The following is a 20377-nucleotide window of genomic DNA, read 5'->3' as shown; positions in this document are numbered from 1 at the left end:
AACGGAAGTCACTCCTCTCCCTCCTCCGGCCTGCGCGCCTGCGCACGCCGCGCGCCGGTTTCCGCTTCCGGGTGGCGCTTCTCGGTCGCTGGCTGTGGAAGCCCTGCGGTCGTCATGGAGCTGCTGGGCGAGTACGTCGGGCTGGATGGGCAGCAGCGGCTGTTGCGGGTGCCCTGTGAGGCGCCGGCCGACGCTGACCCTTTCCAGGGCCTGTTGTCTGGCGTAGGCCCAGATGAGAGAGCTGGTGGCCGAGCTTTTCGACCCCTTGGTACAGCAGGAAGCGCAAGACCGGGAGGCGGCGGCTGCGGAAGAGGCCATGGACGGTGAGCCCTGAGAAGGTGCAGGAGCGGCGGGGGGCGGGGCAGGGGGCCCGGGGGAGGGGGCGGCCTGGGGAAAGTGAGCCTCGGGGAAGGAGGAATCCAGCTAAACATCGTTGGCACTAGGGCAGCGCGGATGGCTCAGCGGTTTAGCGCCGCCTTCGGCCCAGGGCGTGACCCTGGAGACCCGGGATCGAGGCCTACGTCGGGCTCCCTGCACGGAGCCTGCTTCTCTCTCTGCCTGTCTCGCTCTGCGTCTCTCATGAATAAATAAAAGTTTTTAAAAAGTAAAAAAAAAAAAAAAAAAAAAAAAGAAAAAAATATCGTTGGCCGGCACTTAACCGCCATATTATCTGGTCTCCTCCTACTTAAGCGTTTTCGCGACTCTTTCCATCTGTATCACAATAAACGTGCCAAATGCCTACTCCTCTGTGCCGGGCCCTGGGCTGTGCTCTGGAGTTAGAATGAGGTGAATGCCACGCAGTTCTTTGTGGAACTCTCAGGCTGGTGGGAGTTAGACAAGCGAACACTCACTACAGATTGGAAGTATGACCCCGGGGCCCTCCAACTATTGAAAAGAGGACCCAGGAAGGCTTTAGAGCTTTAGAGACGGCATGACTTCTGAGCTGCGTGTTGAAGGATGAAAACGAGTGTTATTACCGGGGGTGAAATTACAGACCAGTTAGACTGCCAACCATCATCGCACAATAGGTTCTGAAGATTTCAGTTGAAGGAATCAACTCCCCTCTAACTCCCAGGCACTCGTTTCCCATATCCCATTTTATTTTATTTTTGAGATTATATTTATTTATTCATGAGAGACACAAGAGAGAGGCAGAGACACAGGCAGAGGGAGAAGCAGGCTCCCTGCAGGGAGCCCGATGCGGAACTCGATCCCAGGACCCCGGGATCACGCCCTGAGCGACGGCAGGTACTCAACCGCTGAGCCACCCGGGTCTCCCCCCAGATCACATTTTAGAAAGTACAATTTGGAAGGAGAAATATGAAAGTTAAGTGAATAGAAAAAGAGGTAGGTACATTTTCTGTCCCAACCTGAAGAACCTATGAATTAATTATTGGAGTCAGGACTTAACTCCTCTAAAGAGGGTCTTAAACTGTACTATACTTTCCTTTTTCATTCCATCTTGTTTACATCTTGATAGTTCCAGATAATGTGAACTCAGACCATTACACTGAGTTCAGAGAATACATTGGTTCCATGAATTGTTAATTGGGTGTTGCCACATGGGTTGAAAGTGAAATCCTGGCCAGCCCTGGTGGCTCAGCAGTTTAGCGCTGCCTTCAGCCCAGGGCGTGATCCTGGAGACTCCAGATCGAGTCCCACACTCCCCCTGCATGGAGCCTGCTTCTCCCTCTGCCTGTGTCTCTGCCCCTCTCTCTCTCTCTCCTCTCTCTCTCTCTGTGTGTCTCTCATGAATAAATAAATAAAATCTAAAAAAAAAAAAAAAAAGTGAAATCCTATTTCTTGGCTCCAGAATTACTTCTCTCTGTTGAAAATGTTATTGGAATAGGATGAGTGTAGCTAGAACCATTTTTCTTCCTTCCTCCCTCCCTCCTCCTCTCTCTCTCTCTCTCTCTCTCTCTCTCTCTTTCTTTTAGAGATTTTATTTCTTTGACAGGGAATGAGAGAGAGCACAAGCAGGCAGAGGGAGAGAGAGAAGTAGACTCCCTGCAGAGCTGGGAGCCTGATGCAGGGTCTGATCCCAGGACCCAGAGATCATGACCTGAGCCAAAGGCAGACGGTTAACCAGCTGAGCCACCCAGGTGCCCCCAACTAGAACCATTTCTTAAAATATCATTACTTATCAGAAAAATGACCTATTCTATTAATGGCAGGTCAGTAGTATCTTTGTATTGGAGGACATGTTTTTGTATATTAAATGAAGACCTCATAAAGCTTAGGTTGGGGGCACCTGGATGGCTCAGTGGCTGAGTGTCTGCCAATAAACAATACAACGTGAATGAGCCTCAAAAACATGTTGAGTGAGGGAAGGCAGACAAAAAGGCCACATGTCTTATGATTCCATTTATATGAAATATCCAGAATAGACAAATCTCTGGAGATAGAAAGTAGATTACAGATTGCCAAGGGAAATGGGAAGTGATTGTTAATGGGTGTGGGATTTCTTTCTAGGATGATAAAAATGTTCCAGAATTACATAGTGGTGACAGTGCTGAACCTAGGGAATATACTACAAATCAATAAATTGAACACTTTAAAAGAGTGAATTTTGTAGTATGTGAATTACATCTCAAAAAAAAAGTGATACATAAGATTTTATTTATTTATTATTATTATTTTAAAAATTTATTTATTCATGAGAGACACAGAGAGAAAGAGAGGCAGAGACACAAGCAGAGGGAGAAGCAGGCTCCTTGCAGGGAGCCTGACGTGGGACTCAATCCCATGCCTCCAGGGTCACACCCTGGGCTGAAGGCGGCGCTAAACCACTGAGCCACCCGGGCTGCCCGATACTTAAAATTTTAAACACCAAAATTCTTGAAATCTTTTTATCCATACACTTTGAATCTGATGTATGTATGATTTTATTAATCCTTAAAAGTGAAATGGTCTCATTATCAACCATTTTAGCAATCTGTTTCTTTGAGCTACTGAACATATTGTCATACAACAAATGTTTATTTTAAAAGGTGATGATGAAGATGATGCAGAAGATGAAAATAACATTGATAACAGAACTAACTCAGATGGACCATCTGCAAAACGGCCCAAACCACCATCTTAACAGTAGCTTTTATGAAATTTTAAAGACTGCTACTATATCTGAATTATCACACACTGACATTAGGAAAGACTTGTGCTCTGGTTTGGAAAAGCATTTGTTTTATTCCCCTAGGACAGTTTGTCAAAGAAAAAATTGTTTCTTTCCAGCAGAGATAAAATAAATGTTTAGAAATTAATCTGTCTTGAGTGAGAAATTTCAGACCATGGAAATAAAATAGAACACTCAATGATGTATAAAATCCTCTAAGTTGGCAACTGAATTTTTATTGTTTTCTACTTTTTAAATAGCTACTGAATTGTGTGATCTTTTGGCTTCTGCTTGTTATTAAAAGTACTTGTCAGATCTTAGTAACATTTCAAAGAGCCATGTGACATGAGCAAGTGGTGAAAATTGGATATTAAATTTGAGAATGGCAGTTCTGTGTAAGAAGAAGGAAAACAGGAAGAGAGAGAAGTACTGAAGAAGGAAATGAGCCCTTGAGAGAGACCCAAGGAAACCTGGAACCCACACTCAAACGAATAAACAGACACCCAGAGATAATATCACTCAACAAATATGTATTTAACTTCTACCTTAAGAGAACAAAGTTGGGTGTGCTTTTATGCTGTAACATGTTATATATATAAGCATGTTATGTATATAAACACAAATACAAGTCTTTAAACCATAGATATTGACTATAACTTAAGATATTCTCATCCTGTATCTATGCTTTGATTTTGTTTACTGAAGTACTATTGAATCCTTTAAAATACATATATATTTCTAAAATGCGTATGTGTTTTCCTTTTCTGCTTGTCGGTGGGACTAAGGCATTTATTATTTACTGTGCATGTTTCCTGATTCATTTAGATCGCAAAGAAATCAAGTGGCATGTACCTAAGGAAATGCAAATAGTTACAGAATTTTAGAGCTGGAAGTAACCTTACAGATTATATGATTCATTTCCGAGGTGAATTGAATCTTGAAATAGATGTTGGCCCTGAATTTGAGCTAATCATTTGCAGAGCTGGGTCGTACACATAGCCTTTAAAAGAGTACCAAAAGAAAAAAAAAAGATTACCATAGTACTTTCCCAGATACACATTCTGAAATCTATAGCTTACAAAGTACATGCTATTGAGGAAACTGAACTTAGGTACCTTTTCTTATCTTTAAAGTATTGTTTTACATCAGCCTTCCACTAAGTGCTCTTATGTAATCAAAATACCAACTAGAAAAGTTTTATAAATAGAAGTTTCCTCGTTTAGTTTGTGATAATGTTTCTAATGTTGGCACTTTGACTCAGTTATTGACATAATTGTTTTCTTCATACAATCCTTAAAACCTACCAACATTGTTAAAATAGTTCATATATATATATTTTTAGATTTTTTCTTTTTTAAAAGTTTATTTATTTTTTTTTTTTTAGTAACCTCCACACCCAACGTGGGGCTCAGACTCATGGCCCTGAGATCAATAGTCATATGATCATCTAAGTCAGCCAGGTGCCCCTAAAATAGTTCATATTTTGGGGTACCTTGGTGGCTTAGTGGTTGAGCGTCTGCCTTTGGCTCAGGTTGTGATCCTGGGGAATAAATAAAATCTTTAAAAAAAAAATTGTTCCTATTTTTGAAGTAATAGCTGAACTTTGCTCCTGAATATTGTTCCCTTCTTTGTTTAGTAAATATATTTATAAAGAAGAAACTTCAAGATATTTGAGCTTGTGGTCCAGTGCTTTAAGGTCTGGGTTATAGGTTTGATCTTTTCCTTAATTTTAATACTGATTCTAACTCTAATACTGTCTTCTTCATAAGTGAGCTACATATGTGACCAGTATAGAAGAAATGCCTTGCCAGGTTTTCTGATCTGCTGCCTTCTAAGGGTACAAACATAAGCCACAGGTAAGCAGGAGAGTTAATCTGAATTTCTTTTGAATTTACTTTTGTAAAGGAAAGTCAGCCTCACGATACTAGCTAAAAATAAGCTTGACACTAGACTTAGTTCAGTAATCTTTTAAAATTTGAGACATGGAGTGTGGAGTGTGAAATACATGGATATATGCAACATAATGGTTTTTCTTGAAGTGCTTTTGGGTTACATTAAGAAATAATATGTATTTTTTTTTAAGATTTTGTTTATTTGAGAGCACAAGCAGGGAGAGTTGCAGGCAGGAGGGGGAGAGGGAGAAACAGACTCCCCACTGTGTGAGGAGCCTGATGCAGGGGCTCCACCCCAGGACCCTGGGATCATGACCTGAACCAAAGGCAGATGTTTGAGCCACCCAGGTGCCCCTAGAATCAAGATTTTTAATGTAAAAAATAAAACACAAAAGTATTAAAATGGAGTAATAGTTTTTACAGTCTCAAAGTGAGGAAGGTTTCCTAAGCAAGATTTTTTTTAAATCCAGAAACCATAATAGAAGAGATTGGTTAATATGACTATACCATAATGAAAAACAGAACATTCTATAAGGTCGAAATACAAAGAGGGAAAAGGGGCAGCCCGGGTGGCTCAGCGGTTTAGTGCCGCCTTCAGCCCAGGGCATGATCCTGGAGACCTGGGATCAAGTCCCACGTCAGGCTCCCTGCATGCAGCTTGCTTCTCCCTCTGCCTGTGTCTCTGCCTCTCTCTCCCTCTGTGTGTGTGTGTCTCTCATGAATAAATAAATAAAATCTTTAAAAAGAGAGGGAAAAGGTATTTTGTATTTTCAGCACAAATGACTAAGAACTATTGCCTTTTATCAGACCATAGAAGTGGACAAAGGAAGGGGATAGGGAGATCACAAGAAAAATACACATGACTTTTAAATGAAAAAAGATGCTACTTCAATAAAATGAATACCACTTTTTACTTTTCAGACTGAAAGATCAAAAGTTTTGATGCAATATTGAGCTGGAAAGGACTTGAGGGTTATGTAGTACTGATGGTGTGATTTGGTATAAGCTCTTTGAAAGTCAAATTGACACTTCTTGTACAGTACAAAATGTTAGATGTACTGTTCTTTGAGCAATTTCACTTATAGAAATTTATCCAGTGATAACAGAATACATGTGCACAGTTCTATAGCACTATTCATTGTAGCATTTATTCTAGGTATTACTACTGTAAAGAACCTAAGTGTCCGTTCACAGAAGACTTTAGTTAATTAAGTAAAAATAGAAGATTAATACAATAATTTTGTGCAGCCATGATAAAAGACCAAAGTATAGCTCTGTGTGTTAGAGACCAATCTCTAAAATATAATGTTAAATGAAAACTAGCAAGATACAGACTAGTGTGTTGAATGCTACTATTGGAGAATAGATACACATGTGGTATCTAAAAGGATAGCCAGACTGCTGCTGAGCAGAGAGTTGGGTTGAGAATAAGAGGGGGGATATTCTTAAAGAGAGAACAAGAACACTCTTGTTCTCTTTGCATTTAACATATTTTGGAAGCACCTGGGTGGCTCAATGGTTGGGCATCTGCCTTTGGCTCAGGTCATGATCCCGGGGTCGTGGGATCAAATCCTGCATCCAGCTTCCCATAGGGAGCCTGCTTCTTCCTCTGCCTATGTCTCTTCCTCTCTCTGTGTGTCTCTCATGGACAAATAAAATCTTTTTAAAAAGTAAGCATATTTTGTATTTTTCTATACAAATACAGAAAAAGTTACTGTTCCTGCAAAGTTACTGAAACTAAACATTTTTTTTTTAAGCTGTATACTCAACATGAGGCTCAATCTCATGACCCGGAGATCAAGAGTCACATGCTCTACTGACTGAGCCAGGCCGGTGGCCCAATTTTTTATTTTAAAAAGTCATGCTTTACATTTAATAAGGGCAGACCAGCCAAATGAATAGTTTAAAACATTTGTCATGTGAGTAATTCAGGGCAAAAATTAGCTAATCTAGACTTTAAAAATCAAAACAGGAGTGCCTGGATGGATCAATCAATTAAGCATCTGGCTGGATTTTGGCTTAGGTCATGAGACTGAGCCCCAGGTTGGGCTCTTTGCTGGGCATGGAGCCTGCTTATGATTCTCTCTTTTCCTCTCCCTCTCCAAAAAAAAACCCAAAACACAAAAAACAGCTGGGGTGCCTGGGTGGCTCTTTGGTAAGCGGCCGACTCCTTGATTTTGGCTCAGGCCATGATCTCAGGGTCATGGGCTCCACGCTTAGTGCAGAGCCTGCTTGAAATTCTCTCCCTCTCCCTCTGCCCTCCCCCACTCCCCGGCTTATGCGTGTGCATACTCTCTCTCTCTCAAATAAATAATCTTTTAAAAGAAATCCACATTTCCCATATGACTACTACTCTGTCGAAAAGGGAGAACATGACCTCTAAGGAGATTAAGAAACTGAGCTAACGTTTAAAAAAAAGGGAGGAGGGGTTTCTAAAACTGATGTGCCTAGCTTTCACCTTGAAAAAAATGCCCTCTACCCAGTGCATTATTCTCAAAATATAAAATGAATTTAACAGTGTTGCCCTAACTATTCCAGTTCTCAGGTGACCTTTAGGATCAGAATTGCCCTAAAGACATGGCCCAGAAAACAGTGAATGCTAGAATGTAAGCCTCTATTTAAATTTTTATTTATTTATTTATGATAGTCACACACACAGAGAGAGAGAGAGGCAGAGACATAGGCAGAGGGAGAAGCAGGCTCCATGCACCGGGAGCCCGACGTGGGATTCGATCCCGGGTCTCCAGGATCGCGCCCTGGGCCAAAGGCAGGCGCTAAACCGCTGCGCCACCCGGGGTTCCCTATTTAAATTTTTTTTAAGAAGTGGCAGCTCACATTGGGGCAGCAGCGAGGCCATTGAGGTACAGTTTTATTTTTATTTTATTTTTTTAATGTTTGTGGGTTTTTTTTAAAGATTTATTTATTTATTTATTTATGATATAGAGAGAGAGGCAGAGACACAGGCAGAGGAATAAGCAGGCTCCATGCCGGAAGCTTGATGCGGGACTCGATCCTGGGACTCCAGGATCGCACCCTGGGCCAAAGGCAGGTGCTAAACCAGTGAGCCATCCAGGGATCCCCCGGGGTACAGTTTTAAATAGAAATTTACTCCAATGCAAAAAGAAAAACAAATTTACTCCAATACTCAAAATTATGCTGGAAAGACTTGTCTTCTTTTTAAAATTTTATTTATTCATGAGAGACACAAAGAGGGAGGCAGAGGGAGAAGCAGGCTCCATGCAGGGAGCCCAATGCGGACTTGATCCCACGACCACGGGTTCACGACCCGAACCAAAGGCAGATGCTCAACTGCTGAAGCCACTCAGGTGTCCCTAACTTGTAAAACATGTTACCACTTTAAATGAGTGATTTACAGGCCCAAAGTATTGCCTTAAACACCAGAGTACTGCAGTTGTGTGCTGTAGCTCTAAGAGGTTGGCATGACACTTGATGCATATGTTAGGGGTTTAGAAAACTTATCTTAAAGATCGTAACTTGAGAATTGCTCAAGGCTGTAACCACCACTTGTTTGTGAATGTGGTTTATGTATTTTTCTGCATGAATGAGGAAAATCCCAGGACAACCATCACAACCATTGGCAAAAATAAATGGACTCATTTTAAATCTTGGCCTCAAAATATATCACTACATGCTGAAACCTGAGAAAGCTTAACCACTAAACTTGAACATGTGAAAGATTAGACTATGCACTTAGAAAATGTTATCTTTAACCTTTATTCTCTCTGGAGAGCAAGCTAGATTGTTTTGCAGTCTAATGAAAGAGGTATCCAGTGGCAATAAGAATCACTCATGGGAGAATTAATTATGAGCACCTATGTGCCAGGCACTGTCCTAGGCATGGGGTGTACAACAGTGAATAGACAAAATTGCTGCACTCGTGGAGTTTAGATTCTTCTTTTTTTTTTTTTTAGGATTTTATTTATTTATTCATGAGACACACAGGTAGAGGGAGAAGCAGGCACCCTGTGGGGAGCCCAGTGTGGGACTCAATCCCGGGACCCCGAGGTCACACCCTGAGTCGAAGGCAGACACTCAACCGCTGAGCCACCCAGGCATCCTGGAGTTTAGATTCTGACAAAATGTGTAAAGTGTCACATGATGGTAAGTGCTGTGGAGAAAAACAGGGAAGGAGGATAATTTAAAATAGCTGGTCAGAGGCAGCCTCGTGAAACTTGACAACTGAACAAAGGTCTGAAGATGTGATCAAGCAGGCCAGGGCTGAGCACTCAAACAGAAGGTCCGTGCAGTGTAGAAGTCCTGAAACAGGCTTTTCTGGCGTGTTCTAGAATCAGCAGGAAGATCAGTGGCTAGAGTGGAGTGAGGGATGGAAAGTGGTAGAAAACGAAAATTGTCGAGGGCCACTTATTCAGGACTTTGTAAGCCATGTTAACTTTGCCTTTTATTCTCAGAAGGGAAGCAAATAGGAGGATTTTTGAGAGGAGTAACATTTTAAAAGAATCCCTTGCCACTTGTCTGATAGAGCTTAAAGGGGCCTTGATCAGATTTTGGTGGGTAGAGAGATGAGGAGCTTGGTTTAGGACAGGTTAAATCTCAGATTCCTGGCAAGACATCTTAGTAAATATCAAATAGATGGTTGAATATCCAAGTCTGGAGCTCAGGAGAGACTCAAGATAGTAACATAAATATGGGCACTTAAAGCCATGAACCTGGATAGGATGAGCAAGGGGAGTAGGTATAGAAATGAGAACTGGGGTATGTCAACATTCACAAGCTGGGCACAGCCCACAGAGAGGAACCAGCAAAGGAGACAGGAAAAGCTAGTGAGGAAGAAGGCAAACCAGGAGAGTGTCTAGAAGTGGGGTAACATCTGGTAGCTGCTAACCGCATGTGGCTATTTGAACCAATTAAAAATTAAAATTCAGTTCCTTAGTCACACTAGCCGCATCTCAAGGGCTCATTTCATGTAGCTAGTGGCTACTGATTTGGACAGTACAGATAGATATCAAACATTTCCATCATCACTAAAGCCCTACTGGGGAGTACTGGTCTGGAAACTAATTCAGGAAACTGTCTCAAGGAGGGTATCAAAAACGGCTAATGAGGCTACTGAGCCTTGACCACTGGGTTTAGTTGGGTGCAAGTGACCAGGGACCTCTTTACAAGAGAGCAGTTCTGGTAGAGTGGAAGGAAAAAGCCTGATAGAAGTATGTTCAAGATCATCTGTAGGGGAAAAAAAAAAAAAAAAAAAAAAAAAAAAGATCATCTGTAGGAGAGGAACTAGAACTAGAAAACACACTTTTCCTTGACCTTGGGCTCTGGCAGGCAGCTAGCTGTCTGTATGGTCATGTCCACGCTGACACTGCTCCTAGACTAGAGGGCCCGATAGGCCCAGCATGGAGCTTCCGGTGCTCCAGATCATCCCACGCTGCCCTAGGAACACCTCAGGACCATGACTATCACCAGAGGACTCACCTCTTGCTTTGTTTTCTCCTGCCATGGGGCTGGGTCTTGTCACATTTGGAGAGCTACAGGAAGCAGGAGTGAAGGGGACTGTCCTCTCCTTCACCTTGTCACTTGACCATGCTTAGTCCTGATCATACCTGCTGAATTCTTAGCTGGCCTCCTAGGATCATGGCCTTCAATTACAGTGACCTCTTCTACAATCACGACATCTTTATTTCTCCATAGTGATATCCTGGGACCACATATATCACTTTATAAGGTCCCACTCTGTAGGGCCCTGCTTGTAACAATAAAGTCTATTTAAGCCTCAAAAACAAACAAACATACAGACATCTCTCTAAAGATTTGCAATTCAAATAGCTGGGTGAGCTTGCTGCAAAATATTTGTTGAAGCTGCTCCAAAGACAAACACAGCTGAGATGACAAACAGTTCAATCTTTATGGTACATAAAAATCCATGGCCCAGTGATTCTCAACCAATGATTCCAAAGCAATCATGTGAAGAGCTCTAAAAACACAATTGGCCTCTTCTCCCCTCCCAGAGATTGATAAAATTGGGAAGGGACCTTGGCATTATGTGAGGAGTTTTGCTTTGTTTTTCATTTGGATGATTCTATGATACAGCTCTAGTTCAAGACCTATGCACTGTCTTAGGCCAAAACAAAAATACTAATGCAGGATTCCCAATCATGGTCCAGAACTTGATGGAACTTTACAAATATGTTGGAGAATTTATAAAGTGATGGCACATGCTTGATCCAAAAGTGAATCATGCGGTATCATAGTAAGCTTTCTAACAGTGTTTTGGAGATTGAGATTATTAAGTCCTCAAGAAGGAAATCAACACTAGATAATAAAGACTATAACACTTCCCATTGTGAACAGACAAACCAGTTTGATTATTATATGTGTGCAATTACTCTCATAGGAGTGCTTTATCTGATGATTCCCCAAAGAAAAGCTTTTTATTAATTATAAAAGCTTTGAAATAGAATCAAAAATTCTAAACTTAGGAAATCATATTTTTTACTTTAAATCTGGTAGCATCTAAGGGTGCTACCCAGGCCACCTTAAGGTGGCACCCTTAGATGCTACCAGTCGGTTAAATGTCCAACTCTTGATTTTGGCTCAGGTCATGATCTCAGGGTCATGAGATCAGGCCCCATGTTGGGCTCATTGTGGCAGCAGCTTGAGGTCTCTCCCTCTCCTGTGCCGCCCCCAAAAAAATTAAAAAAAAAAAAAAAACGGTGGCATCTTTAAAACTAGAAGTTACATGGTGACTCCATGAATTAGATGTTTCTCCAATTTAGTTGCCTATTCTCTATCCTCGCACTTTTTTTTTTTTTTTAAGATTGCATTTATTTATTCATGAGAGACACAGAGAGACAGAGACATAGGCAGAGGGAGAGGCAGCCTCCCCACAGGGAGCCTGATGCAGGACTCAATCCTGGGCATTTTCCATGAAAAACACAACAGGCTTTATTTCAGATGTGGTTACAAGTAAGGTGACTTATTAAGCAACTAGGGTACATAATTATTTTTCTCATTTCTAGAAGCAGATATTATTGACTAGCATGGATACTAGGATGCTTGTCCTTTCTCTGAAATCCCTGAAGAATTTCCTGTATTTGCCATTTATCTAATCCTGTACTCACTGCTTATTGTACTATGATGTGCATTTGAAATAAATAACCTGACATAATACACGGGTCTCCTCTCCACCAGCTTAATCTCCCCCTCAATCTAACAGAGCTAGATTAACCCTGCAATCTGAAACCTAATAATTTTATTTGGAAATACTGAATTACTCCCACTCTACTTCTTTTTTAAAAAATTTATTTATTTGAGAAAGAGAACACAAGTGGTAGAGAGTGAGAAGCAGGCTCCCTGCTCTGCCTGCTTCATCCCAGGACCCTGGGATCATGTGGGCCTCCATCCCAGGACCCTGGGATCATGACCTGAGCCAAAGCAGATGCTTAACTGACTGAGCCACCCAGAAGCCCCTATTTTAATATTTTTACTACCAAAGCAATCTGGTCTTGAAAACTAGAAATGGACCAAGCACTTACTTAGCAAATCTCAAAATGCTAGAATTTGAAGTATAAAAGATAAAAGTCCACTTCAATAAAAAGGAATTACTACTTTATAAGACAAATGACAAACTCAAAAACCTTGCATTATATCAAGCATTTATGAAATGAAAAAACTGAAATAATTCTCTTAAATCATTTTTAAAATACCACTGCCTCAAGAGTAATCAAATCAAGCAAGAAAACTGCTCAGTGATTTTCCTCAAATTATTATTTTTTTTTTTTCCTGAGAAGCAGTATAATGGAGTAATAGAGCTAGAGATCTGAAGCCAGACATGGGTTCAAATCCTGGCTCTTCCATGTCCTTGTTGTGTGACTACAGGCAAGCTAATTCCTGTGCTTCCTCTTCTGTAAAATGGCGCACTAGCAGCAGCACAAACCTCCCCACAGGCCTGTTTTGAAAAATGTAAATCACTCAGAACACAGTGCCTGCAATGTGCATACTACTAGTTAAGTACTCAAAAGATGCCAAGTGATTTGGTTATCTGACCCTCACAGAAACGGTATTTCAAACTGCTGCCTACTTTGGAGATTCAGTGTATTATAGCAAAAGATAGATAATTTCAGTCTCTAGCCCTCTGGAAGAAGTGAAGGGAAAGTGAGATTGATTACCTGGAGAAGGACCTGATCTTGCTGCTTTTGAGTTACAAAGGTACCTGCTCCATCTTTCGAGTAAAGCTTGCTGTGAAATGTTCAACCTTCCATTCTAGTCAAATCAGATTTAAATGCTGAGGTTGTTAAAACACTTCAATTTTCAATAGCTCCTATGAATTGAGAAAAACCTTTAAGTAATGCCATTTCCATTCTTTGGCATGGCTAGGCAGACAATATCCTGAAATATGTCATTTGTGAGAAGCACTACAACTCAGTGGTTAGGAACAAAGGCATCAGATGCCTGGTCATACCTCTGGCTCTGCTGCTCACCAGGTGTGTGACCTTAACAGGCAAGTTACTTAACTTCTCTACCTCAGTGTCCTTATCTATAAAATCTGGATAATAATTGTTTCTTAGGGTTGTTGAGAGGATTAAAGGAGTTCATTCATGTAAACCTCTTAGAACAGGACCCGAAAGAATAAGCACCAAAAAAGGTTATGATTATTATTAAAATCCATCAGTGTAAAACATTTCCTTGGTGTTAATGACATTAACTGTATAAAAAATACATCTTGATCTCACCCAGAAAAAAAAAAATCCTAAAATCTGGTATTTCCATGTTTTAGTTAATTGTATTGGTACCAGACATGAGGTAGTAAGTACAGAAGCAAAGGAAGAAGTACAATGATCACATCTTTATGCAATTAACCTGTTGCCTGAAGACCGGAAGACTGGACCTTAGGCCAGAAAAGAAAATCAGAAGGATGATGACTTGGTAATATTTTAGAGGAGTGTCTCACATCTGACAAGGACCAGACTAAATATTTTAACTGAATACCTCGTTTCCATCTTCTCTGTGTAAGATTTCTCAACTTTCAAACATTTACTTTCTTCCCAAGTAATCTTTTAAAAAACTAGTAGCATTAATAATGCTGATAGTGCCAGTAGCATTACCAAAAGGAAGCACAAACTTTGCTTATCAGTACAGCCATCACCTCAATAATTTTATACCAATTTCTCACAAACTGACAGTAAGCAAGCATAAATAGTTGGCCTAGTTACAACAGGTTGATGTGGTGTTTTAGCCTGAAGAATTTTAAAGCAAGCCAAGTAATTGTATAAAATTTAAATTTTATGACCATGTTTGGACCTTTTTACATTAAGCACAATGGAAATGTTCATATTCATTTTTCCCCATAGGAAAAATTTCTGAATCATCACTATGTTGCACAGTAGAATAAAAATAGGAGTTCAGGTACTTATTCAAGTTTCTAAAGAATGCAAATAACAGACACGATTTTACTTCCAAAATCTGAAGTCATCAACATGATTTTGTAGTACTGTATCTCGGGCTTCACTTAAAAATTCATTATTATTCAGATAAAGACAGCCCCCTAGTCACACTTTTTAGAAAGCCGCTGTCCCACCACAACTTCCTGAGGTCTGCAAAGAAACTGCAGTCTTGTGATCGGGCTCCATATGGTACTGGCAGTTTTTTAACTGTAATGAAAAAATGGTGACTGATTTTACGTGTCAATCAGTTGTAGTCTGCTGATCTGATTAGAAGCCTTGACAAATGCCTGGTGGCGATTGCAAATAACTGCCAAGCATATGGGGATAATACAGTAGCCCACTGTTTTGGGGTCAGCTCTCGTACAAGAATAAAGGAACAAAAACATCTGTAAGTAAGGTATCAGAAAAATAACTGTCCAAAACCAAAAAGGCAGGGAGAGTAAGCGAGCTTTCAAGGAGTGTGTCCATGTGGTTCCTTCAAGGGGCTCCTCCGGGTGCTGCTGAATGTGTTCCAAGGCCAGCCTGTTGTAAGTCTCATTGATTTCAAAAACATAGTAAAACGCTCCTGCGCTTGCTAACAAATACAATCCCACTCCAATCCATCCCATCCTCTGGCGGAAGTTCATCATTCTCCATGCTCTGTGCCTTCACATTAAGAAAAAAAAAAAAAAAAAAAGTTAGGGTGTAGTAAATGGTGTCAGGGCAACTAGTCCCCATTAATGCATTTAAGCTGGGAAATAACTAAATCGACATTTACTAAGAAATGTAAACAACTCACAGCTTGTTTTAGGTAATAGTTATGAAAAAGTGAAGTTTCAGTATATATATATATATATGGACAGTGCTTTCTATGTGAATCCCACAGAATAGACCAATCACCGAACATCCGGCTGAAACAGGTCCAGCACACCTTCCGTGAGGAACTGGGACTAAACTGGTTTCCTCAGAAGACTTCGCTCCTACAGTCCCAGTAGTTTCTGACTGAACAGTCCTGTTTTGGACGTGAACGCTCGATGCTGCAAGTCAAACCAAAGTCGGAGCCCCCACGGTAAGACCGCAACTCTTAAACACTTACAGTGGTCCCGAAAATCTTCCTGTCCCCACGGCAAGCGTTAAAGAGTCACTCAGTTCTGAATAATCGGGCGGTTTGGGCATTTCAGAGAAAGCCACCCTAAGAGAAACCCCCGGGGTCACCGGCTGGGAGACACGGGAGCGCGGCCGGCCCGGAGCACAAGCTAATTGTGATCAAGCACAGCGTGACCGCGCCAGTCACGCGGCGGCCCGGCCCCTGTGGCGGCGGCCGGAGCCCCCCCGAGCCGTGTCAGCGGGCCGGGCCCGGAGGCTCCCCAGCCCCCCCGCGGGCCTCCCCGGCAGCCGGCCCCGCCCCCCGCCGCGCCGCAGCGCCCGCGGCCGCGACCAGAGGCGCGCGGGCGGCGCCGGGCCCGGGCCTCTCCGCCTCGCAGCGCCGGGAGCCCGGGGCCGGGCAGCGGCCACCCACCGAGCCTGCGGAGACCGGCAGCTCCCGGATCTCACCTTCCTGTCCCGTTTGGCCCGCCCGCCCGCCGTCCCGGATGCTGCCACAGTCGGGACTTCCGGCTCGGGCCGGAAGCCGCGCGCTCCGCCCGTCGTGACGCCGGGTCTCCTCCCGGCGCGCGCGCCCGGCCGGCTCAGGTGGGGACCGGGGCGGAGGCCGCGGGCGTCTTGCCCGGAGCTGCTCGGTCCGGCTCCGCGTCCTCGCCCGGCGCCTCGCCGCGGGCCGCCGTCCCCCCGGTCGCCCTCCGAGTGCGGGGAGGCCGGCCCCCGCTGCGCCGGCGAGGGGCGCGGGCGCGGACGACTGCACGGCCGAGGGGGAGACGGCCCGGAGGTCGCCCTCCGGGGGGCCTGGCGGGGGCGGGGTCACCGGCCCCCGCCGCTGACCCGACTGCCCGGCGCTCGCAGGCCTCCGACCCGGACCTCACCTGGGGGCTGGCGCGGCGCCACCTGTGCCCCGGCCGGATTAGACTCGGCATCCGCTGCTTGGGGCACCACGACGCGAGGCTGAGGACTGGCGCGGGGGGACGGATGTGCGCCCTCGGAGGGCATCCCGCTCCCCACCCCGACCTGTGCCATGGCGGAAAGCGAGGAGGCTCTGCGGGCCGCTTTGGCGCACTTGGGCGAGCACGGACTGCGCGGGAGGCTGTTCCGGCGGGACGAGAACAGGAACGTAGCCCTGGTCGGGCTGACCGAGGAGAGACTACTCGTTCTCTGGTCCCTAAGGAGATACCCGGACGAGGGGGTGTCTGGAGAGTGATCTTTAAGCCGCCAGACCTGGATAATGAGTTTTTAAGCAGATTAAACGGATTCTTAGAGGGAGAGGGCACAACGTTGAGTTGACCAGAGCTCTTGGATATGGAAACGACCCTTTTGACCTAGGCCAGAACATGATCCCAGAAATACAGACCCCTATGTTGACACAAGCATTAGAGGGAGCCCTTCAGCCTGTACAAAAAGCTGAGAGTGTTCTCAGGCAGTGAGCCTCCAGAACCAGGAGAAGAAGAATTCGAATTCTTCGGCAGTTTCTTCATACTCCTCAGATGACGAAGACATGGCCGGTGTCAGATGCAGAGAAAAGAAGGCCATGGCTAGAGAGCCTCAGAGGCCCAGCATTTGATGTTATTCGTTTCCTCAAGATAAACAGTCCTTTCGTTACAGTTGCTTGATGCCTGCAGGCTCTTGAGCAAGTGTTTGGGGTTATTGAGAATCCTAGGGAATTGCAGATCAAGTATCTGACCACTCATCAGAGAGATGAAGATAAATTGTCTGCTTACCTGCTAAGGTTGGAGCCTTTATTACAGAAACTGGTAGAGAGAGGAGCAATTGAGAAAGATGTGAATCAGGCTCACCTAGACCAATTCCTGGCTGCAGCCATCCACGGAACCCTTCGCAGGAAGCTTGCTCTGCCACAGGCCGGCCCAGCCCCTGGCTTACTGATAAAGGATGAAGAAGCAGCTGAGGAGGAGGAGGCCCTTTTTCAGGCAGTATTAGAAGGGCATTTCTCCTGAATCTTAGGCAACCAGGAAGGGGTAGCTGGCAGCAAGCAGAGCATGAAGGTAGAACAGTCAGTGTACTCATGATAGATATTAATCAGTCCCTTCCTTGTGCTGCTGAGGAATTCATTCTGTACAGTTCCCTGTCTAAATCCTTTGTCATTTCTTTTTTTTAAGATTATTTATTTATTCATGAGAGACACAGAGAGAGAGAGAGAGGCAGAGACACAGGCAGAGGAAGAAGCAGGCTCCCTGCAGGGAGCCCTATGTGGAACTCTATCCTGGATCTCCAGGATCATGCCCTGTGCTGAAGGTGTGGCTCAGGCACCAAACCACTGAGCCACCCGGGCTGCCCTCCTTTGTCATTTCTGTGCCTATTTAATGTTTCCCTAATGTGTCACAGACTAGGAAGGATGTAGTTCTGCACTAGCATTTATGTATTTAAATTTACATCTGTGAATTTACCATACAAAATTGTCCAGAGGGTCTGTCGCTACATATGTATGATGCTCTGAGAGATGTCAGCTTATGTGATAACAGGTGCAACCATAGCATGTTGGATGTGATGATGTATAGATGGTTTTTAGGTGTGTATTGCCCTATATTTATTATCAAAATATGAGCCAGTGGTTAAGATGCTAAGTTATTTTCTGTTTGAATCACAACTGTACTGATTCTGTGCAATCAAAACAAGAGGCAGAATCAAATGCTGAGGTTGATAAGTTTGCAGCTGTCAACTCTAACCCTGGATTTCTGATATGTGTCATCAGAACATTCAGTTCTGAACGTCATTCTAATAAGTGTTATAAAATGATCTATGTGAACTTATAAAATAAAGGAATGCTAATAAAATGACCTTCTTAAAATGTCTTACTTATACATCACAATTCCAAGAGATATTTCATTTGAACAGAGGGTTCCAAAAACATAAAACTGAAAACCACTGAGGTCACATAATCTTAGTCCCTTGCATATTTTCCTCTTAGTGACCAGAGGATAGAGAGTAGTTCTTTTTCATTTTTTTTTTAAGATTTATTTATTTATTTGACAGAGAGAGAGAGAGAAAGAGCCTGACCAGGGGGAGGGACGGAGGGGGAGAGAATCTTAAGCAGTCTCCTTGCTGAGCACAGAGCCCGATGCAAAGCTTAACCCCACAATCATGAGATCATGACCTGAGCCAAAACCAAAAGTTGGATGCTTAACTGGTGAGCCATCCAGGCACCCCTAAGGAGTAGTTTTCTAACTGAGATTGCTGAAGGGACCTTCTGACATGGGGGAATGAAAGAAGATCAAACACAAATTAATGCAAGGAGTAGGTCCAAATGCATCAGTGTCGAGTTTGGAAAGTGATAGGGAAGAAATAAAGGTTGTATGCTTGTCTATGACAGACTAGACTAAATGAAAGCTTTCCCGTGTACTTTCTCAATTGAATCCTCTTAAAAATCTTGCAATATAGGAGAACTCAATTTCTCACTTGTAGAAATGGGCACAGAAAGGTTAAAAAATACTTGTCCAGGGCAAAACAACTAGTAAGCGGCAGGTCCAGAAGTGTATCCTCTGCCCTGCTGCAAGGCCCATAGTCTTCCATTGCCAAAGAAGAGAAGCAATCACAAGGGTATGAGAACCCAACAGCCTCACAAACACGGCAGAAACATAACAGATGTTAACCATATTTCGTACCTGTCTTGTATGCGTTAGTGTAGAGTTTGTTATTCTGAATCATTACTACAAACTAGACATTATGAGAAGCGGGGAGTATGAGAACCTGTAAAACCAGGCAGCCAGGAGGTTGGGCATGATTTAATGATTTGGTCCCTAAAAAAAAAAAAGTCAGTATGAAGAAAGCTTGAAAATTGCGGAAAAGTAACGTCTTCCTCTTTAATAAAAATACCCCAAAGAACCAAATTTGGGATATACACCATTGGTTTAGATTTAGAGGCATTGCAGAGTATTTCTGTTAAGACTGAATATCATGGTTTCATTCTTTATTAAGTCCTCCCACTATGGGAAGCTAAACACAGATCAAGCCGTCACATTATGCCCCTTAGATATATGTGATTTTTACTGGTCAAATGTACCTCAATAAGGTAAGGAAAAAGAAGCTAAATAATAGATGGCGTAGACTAGATACATTCAAAGGTATAACTGATCTTGTTGGTACATGTAAGATACTTACTTTGATACCTTAGTAGTGGGAAGTGGTATACCTGCATTTTGCTGATAGATACTGTGTGTGCACACTTGGGTGTTAATACACACTGCACCTCTCTACGTGAAGCACTGAGCTGGAGGGTTTAGACTGTATAGTGAAATTTAGGTTATGTGGGCACATGGGTGGCTCAGTGGTTGAGCATCTGTCTTCAGCTCAGAATGTGATCTCAAGGTCCTGGGATCAAGTCCCGCATCGCACTCCATGCAGGGAGCCTGCTTCTCCCTCTGCCTATGTCTCTGCTTCTCTCTCTGTGTCTCTCATGAATAAATAAAATCTTTAAAAAAATAATAAAATAAAAACTATGTTTCAAAAATGTGAACAACAAAATACTAAAATGCTAACTGGTTGTGTTGGGATGATGGAATTATAAAGATAGTTTTCTTGCTTCCTAAAAGTATTTTTTTCTTTCTTTTTTTTTAAGTAGGCTCCACGCCAAACATGAGGCTTGAACTCATGACCCTGAGAACAAGAGTCACATGCTCTCCTGACTGAGCCAGCCAGATGCCTCTCACCTCATACCAGTGAGAATGGTGACAATTAACAAGACAGAAAACAACATATGTTGGAGAGGATGTGGAGAAAGGGGAACCCTCTTGCACTGTTGGTGGGAATGTGAACTGGCATAGCCACTCTGGAAAACCATGTGGAGGTTCCTCAAAGAGTTAAAAATCGACCTGCCCTACGACCCAGCAATTGCACTGCTGGGGATTTAC

General features: G+C 43.1%; 3 protein-coding genes across 6 annotated transcripts; 2 read left to right on the top strand and 1 right to left on the bottom strand.

The window, feature by feature from the left end:
• The first annotated feature begins 21 nt into the window (after positions 1-21).
• GON7 (GON7 subunit of KEOPS complex) lies at positions 22-3858 on the top strand. Its single transcript, XM_038545582.1, is given in 3 exon segments — positions 22-225; positions 227-323; positions 2991-3858. Coding segments are annotated over 3 exon segments (303 nt in total). The 5' UTR covers positions 22-114; the 3' UTR covers positions 3086-3858.
• Positions 3859-13612: 9754 nt separating this feature from the next.
• TMEM251 (transmembrane protein 251) lies at positions 13613-16020 on the bottom strand. 4 transcript variants are annotated; one of them, XM_038545578.1, is made up of 2 exons: positions 15960-16020; positions 13613-15071 (listed from the first exon to the last, which is right to left on the bottom strand). In XM_038545578.1, the coding sequence occupies exon 2, from the start codon at positions 15053-15055 to the stop codon at positions 14660-14662; it is 396 nt and encodes a 131-aa protein (XP_038401506.1). In that variant the 5' UTR covers positions 15056-15071; positions 15960-16020; the 3' UTR covers positions 13613-14659. The 4 variants fall into 4 exon arrangements, with proteins under 4 accessions (XP_038401506.1, XP_038401507.1, XP_038401505.1 ...); XM_038545579.1 differs by having other exon boundaries at positions 15925-15991; XM_038545577.1 differs by lacking the exon at positions 15960-16020 and adding an exon at positions 15502-15770.
• A 447-nt stretch (positions 16021-16467) lies between these two features.
• MOAP1 (modulator of apoptosis 1) lies at positions 16468-20147 on the top strand (the record flags this gene model as incomplete). Its single annotated transcript, XM_038545980.1, is given in 6 exon segments — positions 16468-16650; positions 16653-16788; positions 16791-16905; positions 16907-16973; positions 16976-17515; positions 20089-20147. Coding segments are annotated over 5 exon segments (993 nt in total), but the record flags the coding sequence as incomplete, so codon positions are not given.
• Positions 20148-20377: the final 230 nt, after the last annotated feature.

Source organism: Canis lupus, chromosome 8 (assembly GCF_011100685.1).
Source record: "Canis lupus familiaris isolate Mischka breed German Shepherd chromosome 8, alternate assembly UU_Cfam_GSD_1.0, whole genome shotgun sequence".
NCBI classification, from domain to species: Eukaryota; Metazoa; Chordata; class Mammalia; order Carnivora; family Canidae; genus Canis; species Canis lupus.
Note: the sequence above shows the minus strand (reverse complement) of the source record. Positions and strands in the feature narration are given on the sequence as shown.